This window comes from Parasteatoda tepidariorum, chromosome 5 (genome assembly GCF_982258835.1).
Source record: "Parasteatoda tepidariorum strain Cologne lab strain chromosome 5, Ptep-v5.0, whole genome shotgun sequence".
Classification (NCBI taxonomy): domain Eukaryota; kingdom Metazoa; phylum Arthropoda; class Arachnida; order Araneae; family Theridiidae; genus Parasteatoda; species Parasteatoda tepidariorum.
The window spans coordinates 34,781,765-34,795,033 of NC_141759.1; the positions used below are offsets into that span (position 1 = coordinate 34,781,765).

At 25.3% G+C, this 13,269-nt stretch overlaps 1 protein-coding gene across 6 annotated transcripts in view; it reads right to left on the bottom strand.

Moving 5' to 3' along the window:
• The window catches only part of LOC107445061 (ciliated left-right organizer metallopeptidase), a 30,195-nt gene extending 19,949 nt beyond the window's left edge, over positions 1-10,246 (bottom strand). For 2 of the 6 annotated variants that reach the window (XM_071184847.2, XM_016059379.4), the window contains exons 1-6: positions 10,015-10,210; positions 5,917-6,216; positions 3,722-3,800; positions 2,523-2,580; positions 1,553-1,699; positions 662-784 (exon numbers count right to left, since the gene is read on the bottom strand). In XM_071184847.2, the coding sequence (XP_071040948.1) occupies positions 662-784; positions 1,553-1,699; positions 2,523-2,580; positions 3,722-3,800; positions 5,917-6,214 (705 nt within the window). In that variant the 5' untranslated portion in view covers positions 6,215-6,216; positions 10,015-10,210. Of the gene's footprint in view, positions 1-661; positions 785-1,552; positions 1,700-2,522; positions 2,581-3,721; positions 3,801-5,916; positions 6,217-6,443; positions 6,583-9,534; positions 9,656-10,014 lie in introns of those variants that run through there. The other 4 variants (XM_016059380.4, XM_016059378.4, XM_043045511.3 and 1 more) reach the window with 4 other exon arrangements.
• Between the last annotated feature and the right edge of the window lie 3,023 nt (positions 10,247-13,269).

Genomic DNA, 13,269 nt, shown 5'->3' on the forward strand with positions numbered 1-13,269 from the left:
TAAAAAGAATACTTTTTTATTGAAAGAGAGTCTTCAAAAATCTTGTGAAGACACAAATGAATAAATCCTAAATGAACTAAATCTAACGTAATAGCCATGAATACTTATTAAAAACTCACAAAAATGATAAAAATAGCATATTTTTGATAAAAAGCATACTTTTGTATTGAAAGAGAGTTTTCAAAAATCTTGTGAAGACACAAAGGAATAAATCTCGAAATATATTTTCTTCGGGGATAAAATTGCATCAAATGTTGTTTAATATGATGGAGGCTGAGTTTCAGAAAAACAGACACAGCAGGTTTAAATAACAAAGTTAAAGAAAATTTATAGCAATCTATTACCATAACAAAACTATAGCACTTGCCGCAGATTAACTAAAAAATTATAGTTTAAGTGTAAAGAAGTGCTTTTTGGCACTGTTAATTATATTAAAGAAATAATTATAATTTTATAAAAGAATATTTGAATTAATATTCTAATTAACATGTTATAAATTTTATTACAGACTAGTTTGCTCACACAGAAAAAAAAACTAACAATCCTTAAACATTAAAATAAGTTAAAAACATTGTCAAAAAATTTATAATGAATAAAATTTATAAATAGAAAAATTTCTGTGAGCTCAAAATACAAAGTTACGAAATGATTACTGACTTACATTGAGATAATGATCAAATTTGTACAATGATTTAGAAAGATTTTCAGGACAGAGATTCAATAATCCAGCCACAGGTCTGTTACTTTCATCCAATCGGCAATAAGTTCCATATGCTTGGACATGCTATAAAAAGTATTCAAAGGTCAATAAAGAAGAAAAACAAAACCATAAACTACATTAAAAATAAATATCGAATTAAAATGTTAAAAACGATAAAGTTAGTAAAATTTGAATAATTATATAGTTTATAAAAAATATGATCACAAAAGACAAGTCCATAATCTTTGATTTTAATCTATCATTCAGGGTGCGCAGCCAGATTTTTCAACAAAAAATAAGCACCTTTTAAGTACTTTTTAAGCACTCAAAAAATATTTTAAAATTCTTTAAAATTCTTAAATTCACTTAAATTCGTTTAAAATTCTTTATTTTATAATCATAAAATCAATAAAATTCAAAAACATTTTCAAAAACTTTACATAATCATGATAAAAACAACTAGTTTCTGATAAATATTGCAGAGAAAATTGTGAAAATCATGAATTTTTTTTGTAATTTATAATGACAATCGACATGACAAAGAAAAAATTTCTTTTTAAAAGGTAAAAAATTAAGCACTTTTCTCAAACCCCGACTAAAAAAAGCACCTTAAAAGGCTTTCAAAAAATGTAAATCAAAAATAAGCACCTTTAAGAACTTCTTAAAAATGCTACACAACGCACCATGTTATTACATTTTCAAAAGAAAGGACTTATTTAATCTTATTATATAAAATTATGTAATCAAGTAAGAAAATTTTAAATTCTAATCCTTCTATAAATTAAAGTGGGAAAAAACATAAAATGTATCGAAAAAAGATGCTAAGTTTGGAGACAAAAATTTAGTACTTACAGTATTTTGACACCATGACGTAGTTTTACTGACAACAAAAACTATCAAATTTTTATTTTTAACACCACTACCTTTGCTAATAATAGATACAGGATCAGAATCAATGTTGTTGTAAATTTCTAATTTATCTAAATATTTATCAGGTATCTAGAAATAAAAAAGAAATATACAAATTAAAGAGGAAAGAGTAAAAATACTGAAAAAAAAATTGATTAAAATAAAAAAAATTTAAAAATTTAATACAGAAAAGATGCCATACTGATAAAAAAAATCTCAATTGACAAAATTTTTAGAAGTCACAACCTTTTTTGGAATAACGACTAGTGTATAGATAATATTTTAATTTAAACTATTTGCAAAATTAAAACATGAACAATTAACCAATCAATAGTAAGTCTTAAGAAAATATCAAACATACAAGCGTGAAGGCTGTAATAAAATGGACTGTTTATTTTTTTTTTTTTAAATTATGTTTATTGAAACAATACTGTTAATTACAATACCAGTAGTCTATGGGCAATATATGAAGCTAACTCACTTAACTATATTCATCTAATAAAAATATATTGATTTACATTATTTAGTTTCATGAGTCTTTCAGTTGGGATGAAATATCTGATACCACTAAACATCATTACAAAGTGCAAAATACTCATGCAAAGAGCAAAATACTACGCATATTTCATTGAAATTCAATATATGCTTAAAATGCATATATTGAATTTCAATGAAATCTTGTAAATCCTTTCTAACAATGTATAACAAGATCAAACTTTTGACTTTCAAAATTAAAGAGCCTTGTGACCTCTAGATTCAATTTTTTCTTAAGCGTCTTACTCAAATTGATTGGTTCTAAGTTATTTCTTGATATTCTTTAAGTCTTTTTCCCCCTCAGTAAAACATTATAAAGCAATAATAATAATAAGAAGAAAAAAACAAAAAAAATTATTATTAGATAGAAAATAACTACCATAAAATCAGTATCTTTAGAAGAGCAAAATTCTGGACGAGATCTCATTCGAGAACATCTAAAACAAAACAAAAATTTAAAATAAACAAATAGATATCAAAATACTATTTCATATTCTAAAGTAAAATAGTACTTAGTTTTGTTTATCATGTTAAAACATCACCTTCATACCAAAACAATAACACTTGTTCTCATACTTCTTATGAACTCTTAGAAGATTAGATTGTACTTTATTTGAACTTTGTTTCATACAGTAGCTTGAAGGAAAAAACACATAATAACAGAACTTTTAAAAAAAAGAGAAATACATAAGCCAGCTCTTTGAACAATAAAAATTATTATGCTTAAACATAATTTTTAATGTTCATTAAAATTAAAAAAAATCATTAAAAATTCATTATGAACATTAAAAATTATTACTTTCTGATTCAACTGTATTTCTTAATAAAAATAATAACAACTAATAAAAAATTTTTCCCCATAACAATTTTTTTTTAAATGTGTTTTAAAAGGAAAAAACTTATTATTTTTTAATACTTTATATTAGATACTTGAGAAAAGCTGGATCCAAAACTAGTGAGAAAAAAAAAAGAAAGCATTTTAAGAGAAGTTGTGTGACCTAATTTTATATCAAAATATCCCATTCATAATTTATAAAAACAGCATAACCTTATTAGTATAATTGAAAAATCTATACATTTTATTTTAATACTATAAAAAATTACATGAATGATTTATAATGAATGATTTTTATAGAGTTTATAATAAGTATATAGCAACATTTGGCAACTCAATAATAAAATATTTTCCTGAATTTAAATATGTCAAATTTAAATATATAGGAAAAAAATTACTTGAATAAAGTAACACATGCTAAATACTTTAAAATTAATATATATTTCTAAAAGTATTTTAAAATAATTAAAAGAAATTTTTTTTTCCTTTTAAATAAATAAAAAATAATTTTTCCTTACAAAACTAATTAATTAATCATCAAATATAGTTTAAAATATGAAAAACAATAAAATCATTTTAAGTTCTGTAGAAGAACAGATAGTCTTTCCAACACGTAATTCTGCAACTTTTAAACAATGAGAGAAATAAATAAAATAAATAAATACAAATAAATTAAAGGCATATAAATAAATTAAAAATTTTGTAAATGATAATAGCAGTTTCAAAACAAAAATGCAACATACTTTCCTTTATTCAAGCCTTCCCTCCATATCTGTGAGCAACTTGTGCGTTCAAGTACAAAAGGATTCATACTATGCTTAACTAAAAAGAACACAAATATTTTAGAAGCTATAAATACTTTCACGTCAATATATAATAAAAAAGAGCAGTAAAATTTTTGACAATAAATAGAAATTAAATATATGATATGTAAACTGGTTATAAGCATAGAAATAATTTATTTATGAAGACAGGTAAAAAAATTTTTTTTTAATAAAATACTTCCAAAGTTATATTTTTGTTGAGTGTGAAAGTTTTAAAGAAATAACATTAGTTTTGATAGAAAAAAAATATTTTTACTAATATTTTTTAAAAATATAATAGAATAATCATTTAATTTAAACCATGAACCAAAAATAATTAAGAAACACCTAAATAAAATGCCATTTCTATTTATCTCTGAATCGAATGTTTTTTTAGAGAATTTTAGATGATCTACTTCTTAATCTTTATAAGAAATAACTGTTAAATCTGCTAACTGTTACATGTTACAAAATGCTACATAGATGCTTAGAAATGATATGCAAGGCAATATGAAATATTAGACAAAACAAATTATACAGAGAGTATCATAAGTTCTCATACAGTTTCAAGCAAAAAAATTCTGAGTTGTGGTTTTAAAAGCAATTGATTTTATTTATAGCAAAAAAAAAAAAAAAAAGAAAAAAAATAGCATTATATTCAAAATTATAGCATTAAGGGTTGATATAATACCACCTATTAACTTTTTTGCAAGTTTTAGCATTTCTCAAAACTAGTGAGCATAGAACTTGAGCAGCATAGAAAACTTGAGCAGCATAGAAATATTCCATAAATATTTCTTTCCACATTCCCTTTATGACATTCCAAAATCAGTTCAAATTTGGGCATATAACACCATTTAGTTTTGATAACACATAGCCCACGTCAAATAATCCAATACATTAAGATTCAGAGAGCTCAAGGGCCATTTTTGGCCCTTGTTATTAGACACTAGAGTTTCATGCGTCACATTCAATTTGATGTAAATATCATATGGTGTTCTACGTTTGTACTTATTGATGGTACAATAAGGGTCAAAGCATTAAATTTATAAAAAATGATAGTTTAAAAATAACTTTATTTACAACAAGCATATTTTTTATTAAAAATTTTTTTTATAGAGTTAAGTTTTAAAAAGTTTAAATGAAAATATTTTTTAGAAATTTTATTTTTAACTGATCAAGAGTTTTACTTTTAGGCAAATTAGTATAGAAATTTCTCTTCAATGCAAAACTCTCACACTATATAAGGGGGAAAATAATTCTTTTTTTTAGTAAGAAAAAAAAAACAAGCTAAAAGACATCTTAGGTGTCAAAAATGCTAAGTCGGCTAAATAAAACTAAAGTAGAGAATGACATGAATTTATTGCTGATAAACTCTTGATCTTATCATATAAAATTAAAAATATACATAAATAAAAAATTAAAACATGCTTAAATGTATAGTACGAAGAACACTGTGACTGCAGAATTAATTAGTTTGAAAATAATTAACATTCTGGGAAAAAAAACAATTAGATGTTTGTTAATGTTATGTATAATATAATGTTGATCATCTATTTAAAATAACAAACATTTTAATCTCTAAATGGTACATCAACATATTCATTAATATTATGCATCAAATTTGTTAATCATATGCCATAGTATGATCATTAGGATTTGCCTGCTTTAATATTTAAGAATGTTAATTTTTATTTATTTGAATACATAAGTATAATAAATGCATGTATATTTATAAGCATGTTAATTAATCTACTTCTCATTTGTTTTTGAATAAAATAGTTAATAACTAATACTTTCCACACATTGGATACCATAATATTTTACCCCAGTTCCCGCATAAGAACCTGATCACTCCGATTGCCAAAAGGGTAAAGTGCTGCTTTCGGTTTGTGCAGTTTTAATATTAATTAAAAAATATATAAGTGGCCCTGTCCAGAGGGGACTATGATATTAACCTGTCGAGTTTGGCCCTTTCTGCGATATATTGTTAAAAAAAGTTTTTTGTGAACCACTACTAAATCGTCCTTAAGACTTAGTCACCATTTCAGCACAGATCTTTGTCTGGTACTCAGCTAACAGAAAAAAACCTTTATTTAAGACATGACAATGTAGATTAAGCAAATAGAATTTACCTTTAATTGTTTTTGATAAAAATTGTGCTACTCGATATAAAGCAACATCAATGTAAAAATAGACATCACTTGGTAGTACTTTTCCCACATCATCAATATGAAAATAAATGCTCAGTGGTTCAAATAATATTTCATTACTTTCTCGCTTTTTCCTTAACTTTTTGTAGTTAAAGTAACCAGGTGTTTTGTTATGAAGGGTGATATCATCATGAATGCAGTTGTATGTGAACATATTCACAAAAATCCAACAGTTAGTGAAAATTATTAAGCAGCTATAGGCAGTAAAGTATCTACACATCTCTGGAAGGAAAAGAAAAAAGATGCAATATTTGAAAATTCTATTAAAATAAAAATTATAAGGTAATTATAGTATTAATAATAAATTTCAAAACAACAATATACATTTACCTAACAATAATTTTAACTATAAAAAAAGATTAAAATCTAAATTTGCAATGAATGAGAAATTAAAGTGCACATAAAATAAATAGAATTAAGAAAGTGTCTTAATAAAAAGCAATGCTCACATTGATCTTTTCGTAAACAGTTATATCAACACAAGGCTCCTTAAATTCTGACAGGTGTCAGTTTTTGATGATTTTACCTGAGGATAAAACAGTAACCTCAAAAAATTCAAAAGCTCCAATCTAAAAAACTGCATTTATATGTTCCAATAAATTATATTTTTCATGTTTTAAAATAGTGCATTGCAGTTAGTATTTGTGATAGAACATTAAATACGGCTTTTTAAAATTTTTTGCAATTTAATAAGCATTGAAAAGAAAATGTAATGAAAAAATAACCAGCTTATTATATTCATAGACCAATATATGACAAAAAATGTGCTGGAATCTCTATAGTAGCAATGTTGTTTTAAAGAAGATATTTTAAAAATAGAAAAAAATTATTATTAGCGTATATAGATGTTTGTATATATTCATAGTAATTTAATACCTTTAATACAATGGAAAAAACTTCCGTCACATATTATGTTTTTGTGATTATTATTCTATGTGTTTGATGGTTTAAACCAATTTTTGATAGCTGTAACTAGTTTATGGTAACTGTCATCGAAAAACCCCAATCCTGATCATCACCATCTAGAGCAGCGGTTCCCAATTTTGTTTTGGCAATAGAATCTTAAAAGATCAAATTTCATTTATCAGAACCCCGATTTTATAAAACAAGTATATACAGATAAATGCGAAAGTATTCACTAATAATTATGGTATTTTGTTTTAAGATGATTTAATAAGGTGACTGAATTTGTTCTATTGTTTTATAATTAAGAATCTTAAATCAGATATTATGTCTTACAGCTAAATTCCCAGTCCTGGAGATTTGTCTAGTCTAGTACTGATTTTGTTTTTGGTCCTATATACATAAATTGAAAATGAAAAAAAGAAAAAGAAAATGAGCCAAATTATGGTTTTCTCCGGAATGAAAACTAAAAAGAATTGCTATAAAAGTTGAAAATGGTAATTAGGGAAACATATTTCTTTATTAGAAAATTTAGTAAGATTTGAAAAGTCCACTTGGAAATACAAATACAATTTTTTTTAAATGCATGCCTTCTTCATAATTTATCCAAATTGTTATTAAAATAATTATAATTTTTTAAAAAAAAGTGCTATTTCTTTTACATTGGCATTTCAGTTTGAAACATTTCATAAACGTAACCAAAATATTAAATAAATAATGGCTTATTGATTAGATTTAAAAATAATTAAAAGTTCTAAAATCGTTGTAAGTTAGAGAAGAAACAATCCTAACTCTTGGAACCTCTGAACTCTTCCACGGAACCCTAAGTAACACCATTTGAGAACTGCTGATCTAGAGAGAACTACAACTACAATAATTTTCTCTTTTTGCCACTTCTTTATGAATATGACTATATAACTAAGCACTGTTTGCATGATTTCACTTCTAATTTAAATTATTTGAATTTTTGTTAAAAAAATCATTGATTTAAATCAACTGCAATTTTTAATAAAAATATCCTTGATTTAAACCAATTGATTTTTTAAAAATAAATCATTAAGCCAAAAATATTAATTAATTTTATTTATAAATAAATTCTTTAAGCAGTGGTTTAAATCAAATTTCCTTGATAACGAAGGTTTTATCTAAAGAAATAATGAAAGGCGATGTATGTTAATTATTATATTTCAAAAGAGACTAAAAGTGGTGCGAAATTTTGAAATTATAATTTTCCATTAGCTGTGAGTAAAATAATAAACTAATAATAAACTATTTCAATTATACCCATTTAATTATATGTTTATTTCAGTACAAGTGCTTTTAAAACTTATTTAATATGTAGTTAGTGTTTACCAAAAAGGAAGAAAGACTTATTTTATCCAGAAAAACTTAGAATAATTTTTTAACTTTAATGTATTCTCACCTAAACTAATTTACTCTTTATTAGATATCTAATGGATAAATTGCTGCTCTGTCTTTAAAATTTAAGAATGTTTAGCTTTAAACAAAAATAACCATTATCTTTATTTATTAAGAGTTTAGTTTGTAATAATTAAAAAATAATTTTAAAAATTTTAGTTAAAAATAATAACTATACTCATCAATCTATATCTCAATATTTCATTAAAATTAAGCAACCTTTGTAAAGGAAATTGCAATATTTCTATAGCTTAAAAGAGAATTAAGAGTTTTAGATAACATTTCAGAAATTTTTGCTTATACCATTATAGTAAAAAAAAATTGCTTTCAAGCAAAAAAAAAATATTTTATTTAAGTTTTTTTTCCCCCATAAGGTTTTAGAGGGTACTTATCAGTGTTTTCCTATTTTAATTTTAAACAAAACAGCAAATACTATGCCTTGTTTTGATAGGTTATACACAATACATAACATTGCATAACTTCATATGATATAACTGGTAAACCTTTAGATTTGCATGATACTTAATAAAATATATTCAAAAATACTTCAAACTAACAGTTGCACGTCTTGAAGATATAGATGCCATAAAGAAAAAAATAAATTAAATAAGGAGAAGAGAAAAAAAAAGCAGATTTATGACAAAAATACTTTATAGAAACATCAGACAGAACAATAAAATAATAGAAATTTATAGGTGGTTGCTGAACTAAGACTACAACACAAACTTTGAGAAAATAAATCTATGTGAGCCTGAAGATATATAATTGTCCAGAAGATAAGTAATTTTGGTTTTTCAGTTAGCGAGGTACGAGTAAAACTCAATTATTTTATTATTTTCTTTAATTTAATTGAAGTTTCTCTTATTTAAGTTAATTTTTATATGTTTAAAATTAAATATATTCAAAATAAATTAAATAAAGTTTTTTTTAAATTTATTTCATTTTCTGATTTTATTTAATTTTTATATGTTTAAAAATATAAAATAAAAAGTTGGCAGAGGTTTTTATTTTTTGGTTTTCTGGCTAACCGAAAAGAGCTGTAACTTTAGATAGAAAAAAAGATTATAATGGAAAAGTTTTTAGAATTAAGCAAACTGCTGATTAAAGAGACTAGATTTGATATTATGCATATAAAGCATTTTATTGATATTAAAAAATGAGAAAACAGCCGAATTTTAGGAAGAAATGTTAAAATATGACAAAAATAAAATAGGGTACCGAGTTGAGAAATTTAAAAAAAAAATCCATGGATCAAATGTTTATTTTGAAAATTGCTTATCGAATTACGCAATAATTGGGTCAGTTCCGCGACACGGAGCTATTGGAGCTCGCTCTAAATTCCTTCAACTTTTGAAATGTAAATTTCCTCTCTTATATATTATTTTTGTCTCTACTGCTATAAGAAAATCACCACTATTTTTCTAAGATTAAAATCAATCCAACTGTTTGTCTTTATTCGAACAGTATCGGCAGAACATCTTAGAATGAGTGCCAAAAATTACTAAGTCAGAAAACTGATCCAATAACTTGAAAACGTTCATATTTTAATAATCGAATTTAATTTAAAACTAAATAAATAAATTTACTAAGAGACATTCTATAATAAATCTAAAAATATTATCTGAATACAACACTTCCTATTTCAATAAATAAAATTTTAAAAGATTTTAAACTATATAAGCTTAAAGTAATCAATACCACTTTAATGGTGTTCAGGGAAGATTTCTGTATCAGTGTTAACTTTTCAAATTATTTGAAGATCAAAAAGCATTGTTATTTTAATCATACCCAGCATATTAAATAGAAAATGGTGATCGCAATCCGAATTCATAACAAAATCTAAATCATAGAAGATCTAAATAAACAATCAAAAAGGCAGTTGATATTGATGATTGATTATTTAGTACGCTTTTGGCTGCTGATTTTTGCTAAGTTAAGGCAACGATTTTCGCTTAAATGGGTTTATCAATTCGCTTTATTGGATTGTATGTTTGATCACGTGTTATTGGTTAACAAAAAGAGAAAATTTTAAAACGGGGAAAAAAGGATCACGATCTTCAACAAATATCAGTCCCGCAGTGGACTGATCGTTAAGACACGGTTCCCAGCAGATCACCGAAGTCAAGCATCACTGGCTACTGTCAGTGTGCGGGTGGGTGACCACTTGGATCAGTCTGCGTAGGGACCGAAGGTGTGCGGTATTGGTCCTCGTTAAACTGTGCTACCGCAAAGTGCCCGACTTCGAGCGCTGGTCGTCGGGCTACCGAAGCTGGAGAGCCATACCCTCTGCAGAGGATTAAAACTGCGATGCCATGTCTTCGGATCATCCTCAGGGATGCTTCCCAGACCATCGCCAATAGCCCATTGTGCAGCTCTAGTGCGACGTAAATAAACAACAACAGCAACATATTTTAAAAAGTAAATTTTTTTTTCAGTAACAGCATGAAAAAAATTAAATAAGCATGGTGCATCACAAACAAAGGTGTACAAATTTAACAATTCTAATAGCGTATAAAATGTTTAAATTCTTCCACGATATTCAAAGAAATATGCATAAGCAGGTTTTCCTAATAAGATATTTATTTTACTAATGACTTAAAAAAAAAAAACAAAAAGATTGCAAGAAAAATTATTCACAGAAAATCAAAGATGAAATTTAGTTTAAAGTTACAAGTAAAAAAGTGCAAAAAAAGAACGTAACGGAATTTTCTCTATGCAGATCTTCAGTAACTTTTAAAGTTAACTGAAGTATTTCAATTGATTGCTTAAAAAGTACATTAGAGTCAAAATCTCATTTGCTTGGATAGCAGAGTCAGACTCATAAAGGAATCAGAATCTGCTCTTTTTCTATATAAAACTTAAGCAACTTCTTAACAGTGATTTCATGCGATTCAGCATAATATAACTACATCAGAAACATTATATGTCTCTTGCCTAGGTAGCAGAGAGTAAATTTACCCCCCCCCCCCTACTGCAAATTCTAGATAAAGGCTAATGCTCACTTTGGGGGGGGGGGTGTTGTTAACTTCAGATATTCATATTGGACGTAAATCACATTTTTAAATTAATCTACAGCTTTCCCATAATTATTTTTGCAATCAATTACTCAAGTAAGAGTCTAACATTTTAGGGGCACATTATAAAAAGTTGAATCAGTAACCATATATCAGTGAATAGAATGTGCTTTTGCTATACTTAAGGCTTCTTTTCCAGCAAATTTCAAAATTGTCTAGTTTTGGCGAAGGGAATTAATGACCTAGAAAGTTGTGCAAAATTTCAGTTTCTTGCTACTTTTAGATCATGCCAAATGCATACCACACACATGGCTATTTTTTTTACATATTACTCATTAGTATATTTTTGCATAAATCTATATCTTTGTCGTTCACTGTTGGCACAAGTAAATTTTGAACATCAAAATCTAAGAAAAATAGCGTTGTTTCGAAGATTTTTGAATGATCTTCGATCCAATGGTTCACCGAAAGTATTTATGTTTTAATAGTTAGTAGATCGCAAATTAATTGTCAGAGTCATAGTTCACTTAAATCACAAAAGGTGTTATCACATGGAATAGATGTGTTTTTCTTAGAATTCCAGAGGATCTTCAATTTTGATCCCCAAAACCTTCAGAATTTTTTTCTCTGCAAAATTAAAAAATATAGATTTGTCTAATAGTTTTACACAAAGAATATGTTCAACGAAATCTATATTGACAAATATCCAACTTTGCCCAATTTGTTCAATTTTTAAAGAAAGTGGCTCTTGACTATGTTTTTAAAAAAACTCTCTAGAAAGATTATCGGACAATTATTTTCATAACTTATTTTAACATAGTAATCATATTTCCCAGCAGATCAATAGTAATGAAAAAGTAGTTTACAAATGAAAAAAGAAAACGTATAAGGTTTTTTTGTAAATTTTTTATTTAGAGTCAATGGACAGTTCTCAGCAACAATTGTACTTTGCTTTAATTTTCTTCTACACAATTACACATTAGCTAGTACAAAAAACTTTAACAAGTCTAGTGAACAAGTCATAAAATTCTTGATTGATTTTGGTACATATTTTTCTACATAATTGTTATTTTTTTTAGAATATTCAAAAAAATTTCTTAAATATAAGGAGAAAATAGAACATAATAATATAGCTACACATAATATAATAATGGTGCATATAGTAATGTTTGCTTTAAATTTTTTAAAGTTTAATTTTAATGGGCAGAGAAAAAAAAATATTTGACAATAATAACAGCAATAATTAAAGCAAGACTTAAACAATAGTTAAAAAAGTGAATAAGTTAAAATATAAGAAAAATCAAGAGATTTTATTAACACAAATAAAAAAACAATTAAAGAATTATGGCTTTTCAAAAACACAGATATTAAGCAGTTGCACAATAATTTTGAGTTTAATGATAATGTAATTTCATTGGTTAGATAAAGTATCAAATTAGGGAATAATAAAGTCAACATCAACTTAATAAGTTTTAGATAACTCTTTATCATAAAAAAAGTAATATGAAAAGGGGAATAAAGGGTCAACACAAGTAGCTTATACAAAGTTTGGTCAAGGTAAATGAAATGTTATATATTTGTAAGAAAACAAATTAAAAAAATCATCATGAAACGTTTTTATTTTGTTGTTTTATTCTATCAGAAAAGATGACTTTATTAATAACAATAATATGCAAACTAAAATAATAAAAACTAAAGTAAAAAAATAATAAAAATAGTTTCACAAAGAAAATTATTCGATTTAAGTGATAATATATTTATAATAAATGAATAAGTTTAGAGTTATATGGATTTTTTGTTTAATTATATCAATGACTGCATCATTTCAAATGCAATCAATATTTTTCAATAATTAAGATCAAAAATAAAGTAATCGTTTTTAAAATAAGCTGATTTCTTTACCATTATGGGTTAAATAAAGATTCTAAGAAAAAACAAA